This window comes from Saccopteryx leptura, chromosome 3 (genome assembly GCF_036850995.1).
Source record: "Saccopteryx leptura isolate mSacLep1 chromosome 3, mSacLep1_pri_phased_curated, whole genome shotgun sequence".
NCBI classification, from domain to species: Eukaryota; Metazoa; Chordata; class Mammalia; order Chiroptera; family Emballonuridae; genus Saccopteryx; species Saccopteryx leptura.
This window is the reverse complement of record NC_089505.1, coordinates 67,500,785-67,521,934: the sequence shown is the minus strand read 5'-3', so window position 1 is coordinate 67,521,934 and position 21,150 is coordinate 67,500,785. Positions and strand designations below refer to the sequence as shown.

Genomic DNA, 21,150 nt, shown 5'->3' with positions numbered 1-21,150 from the left:
TGAGGAAGTGGGTTCCCAATCTCCGTGGAAAGTGATTAGTCCTTAAACTCGGGCTTGGAGAGACGCAAAGCTGTGGGTACAAGCAGGAAATCGCCTGCCTTGGGAAATGCCTAGTAGATCCTAAGCGTGCCCATATTCATGCCAGCTTCACTAACCGGAACCTTCTATCTGTCACTCACATTTCCGGAGGGAGGAAGAGAAGGAAGGACAACTTACCAAACCAGGCGGGGTACCCCTGAAACTAGGGGCAGCTCCACTTCCGGTTTCTTTCGCCGTACGGAAGTGGGAGGAGCTAAGGGAGTAAACAACGCGCCTTTTCGAGGTAGGGGCACAGTTGAAGAATCAACGAAGGCGCGAGGAGTTGTGTGTGAGGTGAGTTCCGGGCGGTGAAGGGATAGTGTTGCTGGGTCGCCTTCCCGAGGCCTAGAGTCCGGGGATCCTGAGGAAGACAGGTAGAGGATTCTATCATCCAGTCACCTCTTAGTGTTTTAAGTTTCTATTAATAGAGCAATCTTCCCTGCACTCCACTGTTTTTCTCTTGGTGTAATCGGTTCATTGAAGAAACTGGGTCAGTTACTCCATTGCTCATCCCACCATATGGATTTGTATTTTTGCTTTTTTGTTATCTCGTTTCACTTATTTCGCTAAGCCAAGATTTAGCAGTCCAAACCCAAATCCTGCTGGCCTCTTTTTTTTCTTTAATCAGTTTTATTAGAATATAATTCATCTAACATATAGTTCACCCATGTGAAATACACAGTTCAGTGTTTGTTTTTTTTGAATAGTCACAGAGTTGTATAAACATCACTATTGTCAGTTTTAGAACATTTTCATCTCACTCAAAGACACTCACTACCCACTAGCTGTCACTCCCCATTTTATACACACACACTTCCCTCAGCCCCAGGCAACAATAAATTTATTTTCTATCTCTATGGATTAATCTAATCTCGACATGTCACATAAAATGGGAGCTTCTTTCACTTAGCGGAACGTTTTCAAGGTTCATCCATTTTGTACTATCAATACTTCTTTTTGTGGACTACCGATATTCCTTTTTATGAGAGAGATATTTTGTTTACCCATTTATCAATTGATAGACATTTGGGTTGTTTCTACTTTGGGGTTGTTATGAATAATGCTGCTCTGAACATTTGTGTACTGGTGTTTGTGTGGACATGTTTTCATTTCCATTGGAAGTGGAATTGCTAAATTAAATGGTAACTCTGGGTTGGTCCTGGCTGGTTAGCTCAGTCCGTTAGAGCTACTCAAAACGCTGAGATTGCAGGTTCAATCCCCAGTCAGGGCACATACAAGAAACAACCAATGAGTGCACAACTAAGTGGAGCAACAAATGAATGCTTCTCTCTCTCTCTATCTCTCTCTCTCCCTTCTTTCTTCTTTCTGTCTCTCTAAAAAAAAAAATCAATTTTTTATTTTTTTTTAAATTTTTCTGAAGTTGGAAGCCGGGAAGCAGTCAGACTCCCACATGCGCCTGACTGGCACGCCCACCAGGGGGCGATGCTCTGCCCATCTGGGGCGTCGCTCTGTTGCAACCAGAGCCATTCTAGCGCCTGAGGCAGAGGTCACGGAGCCATCCCCAGCGCCCAGGCCATCTTTGCTCCAATGGAGCCTTGGCTGTGGGAGGGGAAGAGAGAGACAGAGAGGAAGGAGAGGGGGAGGGTGGAGAAGCAGATGGACGCTTCTCCTGTGTGCCCTGGCCAGGAATTGAACCCGGGACTCCTGCACGCCAGGCCGACACTCTACCACTGAGCCAACCGGCCAGGGCCAAAAATCAATTTTTTTCAAAAAGGTACTTCAGTCTGACCTGTGGTGGCGCAGTGGATAAAGTGTCAACCTGGAAACACTGAGGTTGCCAGTTCAAAACCCTGGCTTGCCTGGTCAAGGCACATATGGGAGTTGATGCTTCCTGCTCCTTCCCCTTCTCTCTCTCTCTCTCTCTCTCTCTCCCTCCCCCTCCTCTCTAAAATGAATAATAAAAAAAAAAGGTACTTCAGTTCTGGATGGATAGAGCCTCATCCCAAAGCAGAGAGGGCACTGGTTCAGTCCCCAATCAGGACACATACAGAACAGATGGATGTTCCTGTCTCTCTCTCCCCCTCTCTCCCTCTCTCTTTACCATCAGTAAAATAAATAAATAAAACAAAGTGGCTACTCCATTTCACCTCCCCTCAGTGTATGAGGGTTCTAGTTTCTCCACACTTAATCTCTGACTTTTTTTAGTCATCTAAATGGGTTATGAACTTTGTGGTTTTGACTGCATTTTCTCCAAGATTAATGATATACAGCATTTTTTTTCATGTGCTTCTTGACCATTTGTCTTTGGAGAAATGTCAGTTCCAATCCTTTGCTCATTTTAAGTTGAATTATTTGTTTTCTTATTATTGAGTTGTAATTTTTTAATAAAAGGTCTACCGGAAAGCTCTGTCTGTTTCTATCACAACAAGTTTCGACATGTAAGCACATGTTTATTTGGAGCATGTGTGCCTATTTTTATCACTTAATGTATACATACTGACATAGCAAATTAACTAAAACAAAGTTGATTCACGTTAATCTTATGTGTGAAGCCATAGTGTACCCATGGCTACTGATAAATTTCATTTACGCCACTGTAATTTTTACGAATTTCAACAAGGAAGAAATGTACAGAAGCATGTCTGTCACATCCACTATATTCCCCAGATTTAGCACCCTCCGACTATCACTTGTTTTTGTCCTTACAAAATTTTTTGAAGGGCAAAAAATTCAAAAATGAAGAAGATATCAAACAAGCACTGGTTCAATTTTTCGCATCAAAAGATAAAACATTTTTCAAAAATGGGATATACAAATTGCCCTCACGCTGGCAAGAAATCATTAATAATAATGGCAATTATATTATATATTTAATAAAGTTTATTGACGGTAAGAATAATTTGTATTTTGTTTTATTCCAAAAACAGACAGAACTTTCCGGTAGACCTTATATATTCTATATACAGTTGTCTTTGATCAACTATATGGTTTACAACCGCCACCTGTATTTGTACAACCTAAGAATGGTTTTAACATTTTAAATAATTGGAAAAAATCAAAAGAAGACTAATATTTTGTGACCTGTGACAATTATGTGTGATTCACATGTCAATGTTTATAAAATTTTCTTGGAACACAGCTGTGCCCAATCATTTACATACTGTCCATGCCTGCTTTTTTTTTCTTTTTTTAAAATTTTTGTTTATTGATTTTAGAGGGAGAAGAAAGGAAAGAGAAAAACATTGATTTGTTGTTCCATTTATTTATGCATTCACTGCTTGATTTTGGTATGTGCCCTGACCGGGGATTGAATCCTGATCTCAGAGTTCTATATTCCAGAACAGAGAGAAAAGAAACATCTGTTGTTTGAGCCATCAGAGTTTTGTTTTGGCAGCCATGGCTGACTAGTACAGATAGGAACAGCGCAAACCCGACATTGTAAAGCTAGTTCTCTTCTCTCTGCTCACAAGGAGTAGTACCCTGAAAATAACCCATTTGCATCAGCTTTTCTGTCAACAATCATTGCCTGAATACTTATGTCATTAGAGATTGCAAAATGATGGTTTTCCAGTTCTCTCATTCCTGCTACATTTTTTTTGGGGGGGGGTTAATTTGTTTATCCACTAAGAAATATTCAAGTACATTAAAATTAAAATAAAAACTTTTTCCACTGATTTAAGAGATGGGGTCTGGGTGATGAGAGAGAAAGAGTGAAGCATCATCAACTCATCGTTCTACCTAGTTGTTCCATTCTTGGTTGTGTACTCATTGTTTTGTTTTGCTTTTTTTATGTTTTAACTTTTTTAAAATATTTTTTCATTTTTAGAGAGAGAGAGTAAGAGAGAGAGAAGGGAGGAGCAGGAAGCATCAACTCCCATATGTGCCTTGACCAGGCAAGCCCAGGGTTTTGAACCGGTGACCTTGGCGTCCCAGGCCTACGCTTTATCCACTGCACCACCACAGGTCAGGCTGCTTTTTTAAAATTTTTATTTTTTTTATTTTTTTTTACAGAGGCAGAGATAGACAGGGACAGACAGACAGGAACAGAGAGAGATGAGAAGCATCAATCATTAGTTTTTCGTTGCGCGTTGCAACTTCTTAGTTGTTCATTGATTGCTTTCTCATATGTGCCTTGACTGCGGGCCTTCAGCAGACCGAGTAACCCCTTGCTGGTGCCAGCGACCTTGGGTCCAAGCTGGTGAGCTTTTTTTTTTTTTTTTTTTTCATTTTTCTGAAGCTGGAAACAGGGAGAGACAGTCAGACAGACTCCCGCATGCGCCCAACCAGGATCCACCCGGCACGCCCACCAGGGGCGACGCTCTGCCCATCCTGGGCGTCGCCATGTTGCGACCAGAGCCACTCTAGCGCCTGAGGCAGAGGCCACAGAGCCATCCCCAGCGCCCGGGCCATCTTTGCTCCAATGGAGCCTTGGCTGCGGGAGGGGAAGAGAGAGACAGAGAGGAAAGCGCGGCGGAGGGGTGGAGAAGCAAATGGGCGCTTCTCCTGTGTGCCCTGGCCGGGAATCGAACCCAGGTCCTCCGCACGCTAGGCCGACGCTCTACCGCTGAGCCAACCGGCCAGGGCCTCGTGAGCTTTTTTTGCTCAAGCCAGATGAGCCCGCGCTCAAGCTAGCGACCTCGGGATCTTGAACCTGGGTCCTTCCGCATCCCAGTCCGACGCTCTATCCACTGCGCCACCACTTGGTCAGGCTTTAAAATATTAATTTTAGAGATACAGAGGAAGGGAGAAAGATAGAGACAGAAACTTTGATCTATTCCTGTATGTGCTCTGTCTGGGGATCAAACCCACAGCCCTTGTATATTGGGATGATGCGCCAACCAACAGAGCTATCCAGCCAGGGCTCATTGGTTATTGTCCATGCCTTGTCAAGGGAATCAAGCCTCAGTGTGCTGGGGCAACGCTTTTTTTTTTTTTTTTTTAAGATTTTTATTTATTAATTTTAGAGAGGGGAGAGAAAGAAGGGGGAAGGAGCAGGAAGTATCAACTCCCATATGTGCTTTGACCAGGCAAGCCCAGGATTTAGAACCAGCGACCTCAGCGTTCCAAGTTGACACTTTATCCACTGTGCCACCACCCAGTCAAGACCTGGGGTGTTTCTTTTTTGAATTTTTAAAAGATTTTTTTTATTTCTTGAGTTGAGAGAGAGAAAGGCGGTAGGGGAGAGTAATGGGATTTTACTTACTGATTTTAGAGAGGAGAGAGAGAAATGGGGAGGGAGGAGTGGGAGCATCAGCTTACTGTTGCTTCTCATATGTGCCTTGACCCAACAAGCCCAGAGCTTTGAGTGGGTGACCTCAGTGTTCCAGGTCGATGCTTTATCCACTGCACCACCACAGGTCAGGCAGGTGTTTCATTTTTTTAAATTTTCATTTAAATGAAAGAGAAGTATTGTTTTGTTGTTCTACTTATTTATGCATTCATTGGTTATTTTATGTGCCTTGTGACTGGGAATCGAACCCACAATCTTGGCATGTTGGGATGATGACCTAACCAACTGAGCCAGGGCAGGGAGACTTATTCAAAGTTTTGGTTTTTGGGTTTTTTTTTAATTTTTTAAAATAATTTTCTGAAGCTGGAAATGGGGAGGCAGTCAGACAGACTCCCGCATGCACCCGACCGGGATCCACCCGGCACGCCCACCAGGGGGCGATGTTCTGCCCATCCGGGGCGTCGCGCTGTCTCGACCAGAGCCACTCTAGTGCCTGGGGCAGAGGCCAAGGAGCCATCCCCAGCGTCCGGGCCATCTTTTTGCTCCAATGGAGCCTCAGCTGCGGGAGGGGAAGAGAGAGACAGAGAGGAAGGAGCGGGGGTGGAGAAGCAGATGGGCGCTTCTCCTGTGTGCCCTGGCCGGGAAGCGAACCCGGGACTTCCGCACGCCAGGCCGACGCTCTACCACTGCGCCAACCAGCCAGGGCCAATCAAAGTTTTGTTTTGAAAACCTCACTGGGTCTGGTCTGTCAGGGAACAGAGAGAGGAAGTGATCAGTTAATTCCTCATGGGTATCTATTTTCTTACCTATAAACTGAGAAGAACCTACTGAGGACTTCTTGTCATGAGGACTGAGTGGGGTCAGACATGGGAAGTGCTTTGCACAAGGCCCCATATATAACCATTTGAAGGGTATGATGAACATTTCTATTATTTTAGTGCTTTTGTGATAAATATATGGATTGGTTGGGTGATCAGTTCATTGATTACACACTTCCCTTGGCTTTGGAAGTGGAGGAAGTGATCCCATGATCACATCTCTGAAACACCCTCCCCAAGGTGTCAGGCAATGCTGCCACCCAGACAGGAGTCTGACCCAGGCCCCCTTCTAGGGTTCCTAGTCCGTAAAAGCAACTTCTGATGGGTGGTGGCTATCATGAAGGTGCCGGTAACTTGGCATTATCAGAGCTGAAGGAATACCTAACTCAGCCTGGAGAGTCAGGCTTCCCAGGGAGACAACTTTTCCATGGAGCACAGGAGGGTTAAGGGGACAGGGTTTGCAGAGGGAAGGGCCAGGCACACAGCAGCCCTGTTCTATCCTGAGAACCCAGCACAGTGAGGAGACTGCCCGCAGCCTGGAGGCTCAGAGGTGGTCTACGCTAGACTTGGATACCTGGGTCAGACCCCGGCTGCACAGCCTTGGGCACCTTCTCTGTGCCTGTGTTCTTGTTTGTAACAGCCCTTTGGGTTGTTGTGGAATAACAGCAGGTATTATCTCGATAGAGATAATATATGTATCTAAAATAGTTAGAACAGAGCTGGGTTCACCAACCTCTTAAATACCATCTATTATTAATAGAAAAATCTCAGAGGCTTGCATTTGCTTTTAGGGAATTCTCTCTTTCCCACTTTCAACAGGTTGTGTTTCTGTCTGACTTCCTTCAGTGTAATTAGCGCTCTGGGTTCCTTGAACACAGAGGACTCTATCCCCCTGGATGGTCTTCTAGGGAGAGAGGCTTGTACGCTGACCCCAAAGAGGTTAAGAACCATTGGTTCAGGGCCCTGGCCAGTTGGCTCAGTGGTAGAGCGTCTGCTTGGCATGCAGAAGTCCCGGGTTCGATTCCCGGCCAGGGCACACAGGAGAGGCGCCCATCTGCTTCTCCACCCCTCCCCCTCTCCTTCCTCTCTGTTTCTCTCTTCCCCTCCCGCAGCGAGGCTCCATTGGAGCAAAGATGGCCCGGGTGCTGGGGATGGCTCCTTGGCCTCTGCCCCAGGCGCTAGAGTGGCTCTGGTCTCGACAGAGCGACGCCCCGGAGGGGCAGAGCATCGCCCCCTGGTGGGCAGAACGTCGCCCCCTGGTGGGCGTGCCGGGTGGATCCCGGTCGGGCGCATGCGGGAGTCTGTCTGACTGTCTCTCCCCGTTTCCAGCTTCAGAAAAATACAAAAAAAAAAAAAAAAAAAAAGAACCACAGGATTCAGACAAACCAACTGCAAAAAAAAGAAAAATACAGTTGGGAGACAATCAGGGAAATTTCAACACTGGCCGGAGAGTAGATAGTGTGAAGGAATTGTTAAGTGCTTACGGTATTGTGGTCATGTTTTTAAAAGCCCTTCTTTCTTAGCACTATGTGCTTCTCATACTCAAGTACAATAGCCACTAGTCTCAAGAGGCTATGGAGTGCTTTGATATGTGGCTAGTGCCACTGGGGGACTGATGTTTTAATTCTTAATTTAGTTTTAAGCACCAATACCTGATTCAGCTATTGGAAGACTTTTAAATATGTTTGATACAACCAGGATACATGAAAGGATGTTCACACTGGTACATTTTATGGAACCTAAATAAGGACAAGTACCTTCAATGGAAAGTTAGTGTCTAAATGGAAATGGAAATGTATTAAAAGAATAAAATAGCCTGACCAGGTGGTTGCGCAGTGGATAGAGCATCGGCCTGGGATGCAGAGGACCCAGGTTTGAAACCTCGAGGTTGCTGGCTTGAGTGTGGGATCATAGACATGATCCCATGGTTACTGGCTTGAGTCCAAGGTCACTGGTTTGCGCAAGGAGTCACTCGCTCTGCTATAGCCCCCTACCCCCATCAAGGCACGTATGAGAAATCAATTAACGAACAACTGAGGAGCCACAATGAAGAATTGATGCTTCTCATCTCTCTCTTCCTGTCTGTCCCTTTCTCTGTCTCTCTCTTGCAAAAAAAAAAAAAAAAGCCTGACCTGTGGTAGCGCAGTGGATAAAGCGTCGACCTAGAACACTGAGGTCGCCAGTTCAAAACCCCCAGCTTGGCTGATCAAGGCACATATGGGAGATGATGCTTCCTGATCCTCCCCCCTCTTTTCTCTCTCTCTCTCTTTCTATCTCCTTCTCTCTCCCCCCTCTCTAAAATGAATAAAAAAACCCAACTACACACACACCCACACAAAAGAATCAGATGTGACCTTCCTGGAAGGACTGAAAGTTGTCACATGGTTATGTGGCAGCTCCAGAGCCTGGCTGCCTGGGTTTGAATCCCTGCTCTGCCACTTTTGAGCTGGAGGATTGATCCTATGAGCTTGTTTTCTCCCTGTACAGTGAGAGTGATGATAAAGAATATCTGTTGTCCCTCTGATGTGTCCTCTCCAAAGTGCTAGTGACAGCAGATGGCACTTGTTCTGTTTTCTAGTTTGAAATTGGCCTCACTGAGATGATGTAGCCCAGTGGCTAAAAGCACGACTTCTGGGGTTTCAAAATCCTGGCGCTGCCACCTACCAACCCTTTGACCCTTGGCCAGTGGGTCTCAAACTCTTTGGTCTCAGAATCTTAACAATCTCACCAATCAGCCTTTGTTGGTGTGAGTTCTGTCTATTAAGATTGCCCTCTCAGAAATTAACACAGCCCTGGCCTGGTAGCTCAGTTGGTTAGAGCATCATCCTGATACTCCAAGGTTGCTGATTTGATCCCCAGTGAGAATAAATACAAGAATCAACCACTGAATGCACAAATAAGTAGAATAATAAATTGATCTTGATCTCTCTCTCTCCCCCTTCCTCTCTCTCTAAAATTAATCAATACATAAATAATTAAAAGAAAACTATTATAAAAAGAGAAATTAAAACATGGAAATTTTTGCCTGACTTGTGATGGTGCAGTGAATAAAGCATCAACCTGGAATGCTGAGGTCGCTGGTTCAAAGCCCTGGGCTTGCCTGGTCAAGGCACGTATGGGTGTTGATGCTTCCTGTTCCTCCCTCCCTCCCTCCTCTCTCTCTCTCTCTCTCTCTCTCTCTCTCTCTCTCTTTCTTCTTCCTAAAATGAATAAATAAAATCTTTATTAAAAAATTTTTAAAAAACATTAAAAATTTTAATTTTTGGCCCTGGCTGGTTGGCTCAGTGGTAGAGTATCAGTCGGGCATTTGGATGCCCTGGGTTCTGTTCCCGGTCAGGGCACACAGGAGAGGCAACCATCTGCCTCTCCACCCATCCCCCTCTCCTTTTCTCTCTCTCTCTTTCTTACCCTCCCACAGCCAAGGCTCCATTGGAGCAAAGTTGGCCCTGGTGCTGAGGATGGCTCCATGGCCACCGCCTCACGTGCTAAAATGGCTCTGGTGGCAATGGAGCTAGGGCCCCTGATGAGCAGAGCATCGCCCTCTGGTGGGCTTTCCGGGTGGATCCAAGTCGGTCGCATGCGGGAGTCTCTCCCTCTCCGCTTCTCACTTAAGAAAAATACAAAAAAAAATTTTAATTTTTATGTATTGATTTTAGAAAGAGGGAGAGAAAGGACCATCGATCTGTTTCTGTATGTGCCTTGACCAGGGATTGAACTGGCGACCTCTGTGCATCCGGATGATGCTTTAACCAACTGAGCTATCCAGCCAAGGCATTAACAGACATTTTGAAAAACCAAGTGTCTGACCAATGGTGGCTCAATGAATAGAGCGTTGACCTGGGATGTTGAAGACCCAGGTTGAAACCTCAAGGTTGCCAGTTTGAGCATGGGATTATAGACATGATCTCATGGAAGATCTCTGGTTTGAAGCCCGTGGTTGCTGGATTGTGCCCTTTGAGCGCTAGGTCGTTGGCTTGAGCAAGGAGTCACTGGCTCCGCTGGAGTCCCCTGGTCAAGACACATATGAGAAGCAATTAATAAACAACTAAGATGCCACAACTACGAGTTGATGCATCTCATCTCTGTCTCTTCCTGTCTGTCTCTATCTTTGCCTCTGTGTCTGTTTCTCTCACTAAAAAAAAATTAAATAAAAATTAAATAAATAATTAAATAAATAATTTAAAAAAAAAACAAAGATGAAGAAATACATATTCAATTAGCCCTTCAGAGAGATGGCGTTCTCACACTTGACAGAGTGGGTCTTTGGATAGATAACCACTAAACACTCATTGCAGAATAAGAGGAACAAATTCGTTTTTATAATGAAAATAGTTTTGTGGACTTCAAGGATCCTTGAGAACTAGATCCTTGAGAAAGTGCTTCAAGGATCCTTGAGAACTAGTACCCTAGGCAAGTGGCTTTACTTCTCAGCTTCAGTTTGCCTGTCTGCAAAATGGAGGTGAGGAAGGGACAGACCAGAGGGTGGCCGAGGTTGGACAATTGATGAGATGGGGCGCAGAGAGAGTTGGCATGTGGTCAGGCACCAAGTGGCATTCCTCGTGATTATTCCCATTATCTCCTGGCAAGGTTAAAAAAATGCTTCCTCTCACTGTTCCTCTTTCTCTTGGAGGAAAAATGTCCCGGTCCCTGAAGCCAAAGACATAGACATACCCTGTTCTTGGCCACAAGACAAGCAGCTCAGTGCCAAGTACCGTGGAGGGTCAAGGCAGTTGACAACTTAAAATAGAGTGGAGAGTTTGTCCATGAGGAGGTCAACTCGACCTTCATGAGTTGGTAGTTGGGGGGGCTGGGCGGAAGCGAGGGGGCCTGGGCAGAGAAGCCGATGGCAGGTGAGCAAGGGGAAGCAGCAACAGCAGGTGCTAGACACATGCTCGAAAGCTTGGGGGCGAGGGGAAGTTGGAGGAGGGACTGTGGGTTCAGTGGGGTGGTTCACCAAGGCTAGCAGCGCATTGCCACTTCTTGGGTAATAGTCATGCCCTGCATCCTGAGTGGGGTGCTGGTTACGAGGGTGCATACATTTGCTAAAACATATCAAACTGCATCCTTAAGTTCTGTGCATCTATTCTGTATAAATAAACCAAAAAACAAGAGTTGTTTTCTGGGAGGAAATGCCAGTAGGGGGCGGGCAAGATCCATAGCTCAGAGAGAGGTTTGTGTTTCAAGTTTTTTTTTTTTTGTTTGTTTTTTTAATTATTTTTATTTATTTATTCATTTTAGAGGGGAGAGAGAGAGAGAGAGAGAGAAGGGGGAGGAGCAGGAAGCTTCAACTCCCATATGTGCCTTGACCGGGCAAGCCCAGGGTTTTGAACCGGCAACCTCAGTATTTCAGGTTGATGCTTTAATCCACTGCGCCACCACAGGTCAGGCCTGTGTTTCAAGTTTTGAAAGTGAAAAGTAAGTCCCTGAAAGTAACCAGAAGGGAGAAATAAAGATGAAGCTGCTTTTTACATTTTGGGAGCCCTTAGTTACATCCCCCCATTCCACTCCTCCCCCACCTCTGGATTCTCCAGAGCACCGGTGAGTAATTCCTGAACAGCCCCTGTGTGCCAAGCTCTGAGCGTGACCTCATTTGTCCCCACAGCAATCCAGTCCCATCAGCTGGATCTCTGGATTATCCCAGGTTTTTTTTTGTTTGTTTGTTTATATTTTTCTGAAGCTGGAAACGGGGAGGCAGTCAGACAGATTCCACATGCTCCTGACCGGGATCCACCTGGCACGCCCACCAGGGGGCGATGCTCTGCCCATCCGGGGCATCGCTCTGTCGCGACCAGAGCCACTCTAGCGCCTGGGGCAGAGGCCAAGGAGCCATCCCCAGCGCCCGGGCCATCTTTTGCTCCAATGGAGCCTCGGCTGCGGGAGGGGAAGAGAGAGACAGAGAGGAAGGAGAGGGGGAGGGGTGGATAAGCAGATGGGTGCCTCTCCTGTGTGCCCTGGCCGGGAATCGAACCCGGGACTTCCACACGCCAGGCCGACGCTCTACCACTGAGCCAACCTGCCAGGGCTGTTTGTTTGTTTTGTATTTTTCTGAAGTTGGAAACGGGGAGGCAGTCAGACAGACTCCTGCATGCACCCGACCGGGATCCACCCGGCATGCCCCCCAGGGGGCAATGCTCTGCCCATCTGGGCCGTTGCTCTGTTGCAACCAGAGCCATTCTAGCACCTGAGACAGAGGCCACAGAGCCATCCTCAGCGCCCGGGCCAACTTTGTTCCAGTGGAGCCTTGGCTGTGGGAGGGGAAAAGAGAGACAGAGAGGAAAGAGAGAGGGAGGGGTGGAGAAGCAGATGAGCACTTCTCCTGTGTGCCCTGGCCAGGAATCGAACCTGGCACTCCTGCATGCCAGGCTGATGCTCTACCACTGAGCCAGCTGGTCAGGACCTGTTTTGTATTTTTCCAAAGTGAGAAGCAGGGAGGCAGAGAGACAGACTCCCTCATGTGCCCCACTGGGATCCACCCAGCAAACCCACTGGGGACAGTGTTTTGCCTATCTGGGTCATTGCTCCATTGCAACCTGAGCCATTCTAGCGCCTGAGGCGGGGGCCATGGAGCCATCCTCAGCGCCGGGGCCATCTTTGCTCCAGTGGAGCCTTGGCTGCGGGAGGAGAAGAGAGAGAGATAAAGGAGAGAGGAAAGGGTAGAGAAGCAGATGGGCGCTTCTCCTGTGTGCCCTGGCTGGGAATCAAACCTGGGACTTCTACACGCCGGGCCAGTGCTCTACGACTGAGCCAACCGGCCATGGGCCTATCCCCACTTTTTATCAAAGGAAGCTGGGACTCAGAAAAAGGAGATTCCCAGTCCAGAGTCACACAGGATTGGGGACCAATCTTGGGCTCAAGCTCAGGCAGCTCATGTTGCTTAATCCTCCACACATTGATCCCTACGTCCCACCCCTCGTTTCATTTACTTATTCTTGCTTATCCCCTAGTCAGTCCCCTCCCATACATGGGCAGCCATTCTAATATTGTGACTATTTTGTTTGTGGGTGATTTTTTTTTATTGTTTTAAACTTTATTTGATTTTAGAGAGAAGGGAAAGAGAGGGAGAGAAAGAAGTAGGGGATGGGGACAGGAAGCATCAACTTATAGTGATTGCTTCCCATATGTGCCTTGACCAGGCAAGCCCAGGGCTTTGAACTGGTGATCTCAGCGTTCCAGGTCAACACTTTATCCACTGCACCGCAGGTCAGGCAATTTTTTTTTTTTTTTGATTGATTGATTTTAGAGAGAGGGACAGAAACATCAATCTGTTCCTGTATGTGCCCTGACCAGGGATCAAACCTACAACCTCTGCGTATGAGGATGATGCTCTAACCAGTTGAGCTATCCAGCCAGGGCTATTTCTTACTCTTTTCACCCAGCATTGTGTTTTTAAGATCTACCCATGATTCTTTGCACACATCTAATCAGTTGCATGTCATGGCTGGGTTGTCTCCATGAAGGGCAGTCACTAGCCATTCTTCCAGGGAGGGAAGGACATTGTTGCCCTTGACTCCCCTTCAGTATAAATGACGCCGCTGTGAACTGGCTCCCTTGTGGGTGTCTCTGAGAATGTCTTTGGGGCACACACACTCTAGTACAAGAGCTCCTACACTCATTTTGCTGAAGTACCCACAGTTTGTTTAAGGACATCTGGTCCTATCCACTGTTCCCCCAGCATCACCTGAGGGTTCCCATGACTAACGCATCCCCACTGAGCCTTGGTCTTGTTCAGCTTACAAAGTTTTACCTGCCAGCCTGAAGCTAGGTATAAAATGGTATGTCACCGTAGTTTTCATTTGAGGGGAGTTTGAGCGTCCCTCCCACCCCCTTGTTAGTCTTTGAGCTTCTTCTGCCAGTTGCTTCTTCATATCCTTTGCTCGTTTTCCTGTTGGGTAGCTGGTTTTTTCATGGTGATCCATCCACCAGACTTCTGTGTACAGTCAGTTCTACTCTGAGGCTCATTTTTTTTTTTTTTTCATTTTTCCAAAGCTGGAAATGGGGAGGCAGTCAGACAGACTCCCGCATGCGCCCGACCGGGATCCACCCGGCATGCCCACCCGGGGGCGATGCCTTGCCCCTCTGGGGCGTCGCTCTGTTGCGTCCAGAGCCATTCTAGTGCCTGAGGCAGAGGCCACAGAGCCATCCCCAGTGCCCGGGCCATCCTTGCTCCAATGGAGCCTCGCTGTGGGAGGGGAAGAGAGAGACAGAGAGGAAGGAGAGGGGGAGGGGTGGAGAAGCAAATGGGCGCCTCTCCTATGTGCCCTGGCCGGGAATCGAACCTGGGACTCCTGCACGCCAGGCCGACGCTCTACTGCTGAGCCAACCAGCCAGGGCCTCTGAGGCTCATTTTGAAAACTCAGACTGATGTCAGTGCTATTTTTTTGTGTGTGACAGGGACAGATAGGGACGGACAGAGACAGAGAGAGGGACAGACAGACAGAAAGGGAGAGAGATGAGAAGCATCAGTTCTTCGTTGAGACACCTTAGTTGTTCATTGATTGCTTTCTCATATGTGCCTTGACCGGGGGACTACAGCAGACCGAGTGACCCCTTGCTCAAGCCAACGACCTTGGGTCCAAGCCTTGCTCAACCAGATGAGCCTGCGCTCAAGCTGGCGATCTTGGGATTTCGAACCTGGGTCTTCCATGTCCCGGTCTGACACAATCCTCTGCGCCACTGCCTGGTCAGGCAATGTCAGTTCTATTGATACTTTAGGGGTCAGTTTACGCAGAAAGCAGATTTCACCTTGGCTTCCGTGGGAATTCATCCACAAGAAAGACAGAATGAGCCCAGAAATCTGCCCTAGTTTACAGTCGAAGTGAGCGTGTAGTCAGACAGCACACACACAGGCACCCTGAACACCAACCCAGGGCCTCAGCACCCCGTGTGTGGGAGCCACACCCACGCACATTCAGTGCTCGAACTTTCCATCAGATTTCAGATAGCTCCTTCGCCAGCCTCACACTAACTCATAGGGCTCACCTCTGCCGGCACCCACTTCTATAAGCAAACTTCAGGTCTTTTTTAAAGTAAAGGGACGTTTCTCTATTGCAGGGGTCGGGAAACTTTTTGACTGAGAGAGCCATGAATGCCACATATTTTAAAATGTAATTCCATGAGAGCCACACAACGACCCGTGTATATTATGCATTATCCAATAAAAATTTGGTGTTGTAGGCCCTGGCTGGTTGGCTCAGCGGTGGAGTGTCGGCCTGGCATGCGGGAGTCCCGGGTTCAATTCCCGGTTCAGTTCCCGGCCAAGGCACACAGGAGAGGTGCCCATCTGTTTCTCCACCCCTCCCCCTCTCCTTCCTCTCTGTCTCTCTCTTCCCCTCCCGCGGCCGATGCTCCATTGGAGCAAGGATGGCCTGGGCACTGGGGATGGCTCTATGGCCTCTGCCTCAGGCACTAGAATGGCTCTGGATGCGACAGAGCTATGCCCCAGAGGGGCAGAGCATCGTCCCCTGGTGGGCATGCCGGGTGGATCCCGGTAGGGCGCATTCGGGAGTGTGTCTGGCTGCCTCCCCATTTCCAGCTTCCAAGGAATGAAAAGAAGGAAAAAAATTTGGTGTTGTCCCGGAGGACAGCTGTGATTGGCTCCAGCCACCTACAACCATGAATGTGAGTGGTAGGAAATGAATGGATTGTAATACATGAGAATGTTTTATATTTTTAACATTATTTTTTTTATTGAAGATTTGTCTGTGAGCCAGATGCAGCCATCAAAAGAGCCACATCTGGCTCGCAAGCCATAGGTTCCTAACCGCTGCTCTATTGAAATGTGTAGGAAATTAAAAAAAAAATTTTTTTTTTAAATTAATTTTTAGAGAGGAGAGAGAATGAGAGAGAGAGAGAGAAGGGGGAAGGAGGAGCAGGAAGCATCAACTCCCATATGTTCCTTGACCAGGCAAGCCCAGGGTTTTGAACCGGCGACCTCAGCATTCTATGTCGATGGGAATTTCTTAAACATTTAACATGTGTAAGACTGTCCTCCCTGCCCTGCCACCAGCATTCCTGTCTGGGACACAGGTCAGCCCTGAGGGCCATCCTCCCAGCACGGGCTCCTCTGGCCTCCACAGCCTTCAGCTGTCCCTTCTTCCCCCAGGATGACTCGGCACGGCAAGAACTGCACTGCTGGGGCTGTCTACACCTACCATGAGAAGAAGAAGGACACAGGTACTGGTTTGGGAGGGGGACAAATGTGTTTTAGAGTCACCGTCTCCCTTGGCACCTCTGATTGGGCTTTCTGTGCATGTCTGTCTTCTCCGACTGATGGTCATGACCACCTAAGTGACAGCTCATGTGACTCCATGCAGTGGGGGCACTGCATTAAGTGCCTCTTTACGTGAACTCCTCCAGTCCTCCCATGGAAGGTGTCACTGTTGCCATAGTAATATACCCCAGGAGGAAATGAAAGCCCAGAGAGGTCCATGTGGTTAAGCTCTATCACAGAGCCAGAAGGGGTTAGGAGAGTCAACTTTCCCTCTGGGGATGAACACCTCCTTGCGGCTTGTGCAGACACATTAGACACACAGATACATAGCCTACTTTTTTTTTTTTAATTCATTTTAGAGAGGAGAGGGAGAGAAAGAGAGAGAGAGAGGGGAGAGGGGGAGGAGCTGGAAGCATCAACTCCCATATGTGCCTTGACCAGGCAAGCCCAGGGTTTCAAACCGGCGACCTCAGCATTTCTAGGTCGACGCTTTATCTACTGCACCACCACAGGCCAGGCCTACTTTATTTTTTTTTGACAGACAGACGGACAGATAGGGATAGACAGATAGGAAGGGAGAGAGAGGAGAAGCATCAGTTCTTTGTTGTGGCTCCTTAGTTATTCATTGATTGCTTTATCCTATGTACCTTGATGGAGGGGCAGGGCTTCAACCAAGCCAGTGACCCCTTGCTCAAGCCAGCAACCTTAGGCTCAAGCCAGCGACCTTTGGGTCTTGTCTATGATCCCACGCTCAAGCCGGCAACCCCGCACTTAAGCTGGTGAGGCCACACTCAAGCCGGTGACCTTGGGGTTTTGAACCTGGGTCCATTGTGTCCCAGTCTGACGCTCTGTCCACTGCGTCACCGCCTGGTCAGGAAACACAGCCCACCTTTGCCTGTTTCTCAGAGTCACCTCAACTCCGAGTTCTCTCTGTGCCTCTCAAAGTTTGGAGAGAGGCATGTCTCCCGTCTCCTTCCCTTTTCCTGTCTGTCCCCAGCGGCCTCAGGCTACGGGACCCAGAATATTCGACTAAGCCGGGATGCTGTCAAGGACTTCGACTGCTGCTGTCTCTCTCTGCAGCCCTGCCATGACCCTGTCGTCACGTGAGCCGGGGACGTGGGTAGCAAGGGCAAGGGAACCATAGGGAGGGATCTGTAGGAGTGAGTCTGGCCAGCTGCACAGCCAGGGTGCTGCGGGCAAGCCATTAACCTCTCGGGTTCCCAGTGTTCTTGTGTGACAGATGGCATTATCCTAGTACATTTCATGGTGGAGTGTGGAAAAGAATGCATTTGTAAAAGCAGGGAGGGCTTTCGGGCCATTGCCTGGCCCGTGACAACTCACATGTGAAACACTTCTGTTTTCGCCTCTTAGGGCCCAGCAAAGGCTTCGGTGAATCATAAGTCCAATGAGTAAACATGAGATCGATTACAGGTCGATTTTATAGGGATGATGATGAGAGCAGACTGTGGTTCATGGTCCCTGAGGTCACCCTGAGGTTCAGTGATTCCCTAAGGACTAACAACTCAGCAAAGCTGTGACACTCACCATGAGCTTGTTGTAGTGAAAGGATACAGACCAAATCAGCAAATGGAACAGACACATGGGACGGAGCCCAGGGGAAACCAGAATGAGCTTCACATTGTCTCTCCCAGTAAAGTTGCAGGAACAGCACTTAATTCTTCTAGCAGTGACATGTAACAACCCACCAGAGAAGCTTACCTGAGCCTTGGTGTCCAGAGTTTTTACTGGAGGTTGGTCACGCAGACATGACTGACCACCATGTGGCTGGCCTTGGTCTCCAGCCCCTCCAGAGATCAAGTTGATACCATATGGCCCAAGCTCCCCAGGTGAATGGGGAGGTGGAATGTCCTTTTAGGCAGGACATTCCAAGGGCTTAGAAGTTCCATCTGAGAAGCCCATCAAGGGCCAGTCCTTTAGAATGTGCAGGGATTGGACAACCCAGGCCTGCCCTTCACAGCACAGTTCTCCCTCCACAAAGCCAGAAGAGTTAAAACAGTGTGGTCACCTCAGGGAGCAAAGCTGAGCAGTGAGTGTGCTGCTGCCTGTGAGGTCAGTGGGTGCCCAGGGCAGAGGCCAGTGTTTGCTGTGCTTACTGACCCCTGGCTGTAGGGCCTGGACCAGGCAGTGTGTCCTCATCCTACCCTCTTTGCAGGCCTGATGGCTACCTGTATGAGCGCGAGGCCATTCTGGAGTACATTTTGCACCAGAAGAAGGAGATTGCCCGACAGATGAAGGTGATGGGGAATGAGAGAAGGGAACACAGGGTGTGTTGGTGGTTTTGATGCTGAGCTCAAAAGCAGAGAGCCCCACTGGGCCTTTGTCTCTCTCACTTCTCCTGGTTGCCCGCAGGCCTATGAGAAGCAACGGGGAGCCCGGCGAGAGGAACAGAAAGAGCTACAGCGGGCAGCAGCACAGGACCAGGTTCGGGGCTTCCTGGAGAAGGAGGCGGCCATTGTGAGTCGGCCCCTCAACCCATTCACGCCCAAGACCACCTCAGGGAGTGGCCCAGGTGAGGAGAGGGCTTGCGGGTGGCTAGGGGTCCCCCATGGCCAGGTATTTACTTGCCTAGGGGCAGCATCAGATCCCCTGTGCCCCCTGTAGAGGATGACCAGCCCGGTCTCAGCGCTGGACCTTCAGGCAAGGACAAGGACAAAACCCTGCCCAGTTTCTGGATCCCGTCACTGACCCCCGAGGCCAAAGCCACCAAGTTGGAGAAGCCGGTGAGCATCCCCTGCCAACAAACGCCCCAGTGCCCACTTTGCCAGTGTCCTGAGGTCACCGTCCCCTTCCTCACAGGGATCCCCCATCCTGTCCGCACCTGGCCCAGCCTGGCCTCTTTCCCACTCTCATAGTCACGCACTGTGACCTGCCCCATGTCCGGGAAGCCTCTGCGCATGTCCGACTTGACACCCGTGCGGTTCACGCCTCTTGACGGCTCCGTGGACCGCGTGGGACTGATCACACGCAGTGAGCGATATGTATGCGCTGTGACCCGCGACAGCCTGAGCAACGCCACCCCTTGCGCGGTGCTGCGGCCCTCGTGAGTCCTATGTGGGGGCGGGGCCGGGCCAGGGGGTGTGGCTGTCTGGAGCAGGCCCTCTAATGGATGTCCCCACTCATCCCCTCACCGCAGTGGGTCCGTGGTCACCCTGGAGTGCGTGGAGAAGCTGATTCGGAAGGACATGGTGGACCCTGTGAATGGGGAGAAGCTCACAGACCGTGACATAATAGTGCTGCAGAGGGTGAGCAGGCCCCTGCTGCCGTTCCTGCCTCACTGTCCCTCTCCAATGCCCGCCCCCGCCATCCATACGCCACGCCCACCCGGGGACTCCGCCCTATTCTCAGAAGACCCGCCCTGCTGTCTCACCTGGCCAGTTTAGGATTCCCCCTTCTGCGGCCCGGCCGGCCCTGCCCGCAACCTGCCTTCACGTCTGCCTTTCCCCTCCCCCAGGGCGGCACGGGCTTTGCTGGCTCCGGAGTGAAGCTGCAGGCAGAGAAGTCGCGGCCTGTGATGCAGGCCTGAAAGCTCAGGGGACCAAACAAGTGGCCATGCTGCGCCTTCACTCGCCCTGGAGCCCTAGGGGCCTGCCCATTGGCAAGGAAGCGTTCCGGTGGTGGCGGGATGACTCGAGTTTGAGAGCTTCGGCAGAGAGTGTTTAACATGGTCACACGTTCAAAGTAAAATCAGAGTGGAACATAAATGCACAGCGTTAAAATTGGTTGTGTGGCCAGAGGTTGGAGGCCCAGCCGCCACCATAAGAGGGCGCCATTTTAACAGGCTAAATAGGACTCCCCTCCCCTCCCCCGCATCCTTTCTAGTTACGCCGATTGGAAGCCTGTGAGGTGTGCAAGAACACCTCTCCCAGAGTCAAGTGTGATAACACCCCCAAAGGAAATAAAGTTCTGTGAGAGCAACGGGCCAGGAACCCCCCTCCCCCAACAGTGACTGCTGAAGGGTAAGGAGGAAGAGGAAACCACAAGTTCAGTGGCTCAGAGGCAGCAAGTATTTGGAGAGTTTGAGGAGCAGAGCTAGTGAAAGGGAGAAGAGGTCCGAGCCGCAGGCCTGGTAGACCTGGTGGAGGTTCCGACCTGACTAGGAGGACAGGTGCAGCCCTGAAAACTTGCTGTTTAATAACCATTGAATCACAAAAGCGTCCCTGGGCAGTGTGGAAAACTAGAACATACAGTCAAAGATTAAAAAACAAAGACCTAACATGGCTGCCTCCCTGAGTGATACTGAGGTTCTGTCCCTCTAGGTCTTTGCATGCATGCACACTCGAGTTTTTAAACCCAAGTGAAATTTCAGTGCATATACAACCTACTTTGTCATTTTGGTAAAAGGGCTTCTCATCTAGTGTTCAGATGTGATTCAAAGGACCAGGAAGTGTCCCTGACTGCTGTTGGGTCAAGTCCCTCTCTGGTGCAGGGCAGGGTGGTGCATCTGGCTTCAGGGAGTTTCAGTAGGAGGGTGGGGTCATCCTTGTATCCTGGGGAGCCCCCAAACCCAGTACTTGCCCAGACACTTCTAGAACCTTCCCTTGGTCCCTAAGAGCCCTCACACCCCACTCTTAGGTCCCCATTCCCTGGAAACTGGCCCTGTTGAACCTGACATTCAAGGAGCCTTTGCTCTTTCAACCTGTCAATCTACACTCTCCTTGAATCCTTGCCGCAGTCCTAGGAAAGGCATATTTACAGCCATTTTCCAGAACATAACAGGCTGAGAAAACAACTTGCCCAAACTCACACTGCTCAATGTCCTAGCAGAAGCCAAGTACACTCAGAGGTCTGCCACCTCCAGAGACAACCCTCTACCTCAAGGCTTGGTCCTGCCC

At 49.2% G+C, this 21,150-nt stretch overlaps 1 protein-coding gene and 1 non-coding gene across 5 annotated transcripts; both read left to right on the top strand.

The window, feature by feature from the left end:
- Nucleotides 1-230: 230 nt before the first annotated feature.
- Nucleotides 231-20,233, top strand: NOSIP (nitric oxide synthase interacting protein). 4 transcript variants are annotated; one of them, XM_066374001.1, is made up of 9 exons: nucleotides 231-372; nucleotides 16,190-16,260; nucleotides 17,295-17,400; nucleotides 18,471-18,552; nucleotides 18,668-18,827; nucleotides 18,920-19,038; nucleotides 19,171-19,358; nucleotides 19,452-19,560; nucleotides 19,770-20,233. In XM_066374001.1, exons 2-9 carry the CDS (start codon nucleotides 16,191-16,193, stop codon nucleotides 19,839-19,841), a joined length of 906 nt encoding a protein of 301 aa, XP_066230098.1. In that variant the 5' UTR covers nucleotides 231-372; nucleotide 16,190; the 3' UTR covers nucleotides 19,842-20,233. The 4 variants fall into 4 exon arrangements, with proteins under 4 accessions (XP_066230098.1, XP_066230100.1, XP_066230099.1 ...); XM_066374003.1 differs by lacking the exon at nucleotides 231-372 and adding an exon at nucleotides 428-452; XM_066374002.1 differs by lacking the exon at nucleotides 231-372 and adding an exon at nucleotides 3,870-4,002.
- Nucleotides 7,048-7,123, top strand: TRNAA-GGC (transfer RNA alanine (anticodon GGC)). Its single transcript has one exon. It is a non-coding gene; the product is annotated as a tRNA-Ala (tRNA).
- Nucleotides 20,234-21,150: the final 917 nt, after the last annotated feature.

Bases quoted from the DNA above. Each gene is read 5' to 3' on its own strand.
- NOSIP (XM_066374001.1), top strand. From the start codon at position 16,191: ATGACTCGGCACGGCAAGAACTGCACTGCTGGGGCTGTCTACACCTAC. The intron at 18,553-18,667 runs GTGATGGGGAAT...GGTTGCCCGCAG, and splicing joins AGATTGCCCGACAGATGAAG to GCCTATGAGAAGCAACGGGG. The intron at 19,039-19,170 runs GTGAGCATCCCC...CCACTCTCATAG, and splicing joins CCACCAAGTTGGAGAAGCCG to TCACGCACTGTGACCTGCCC.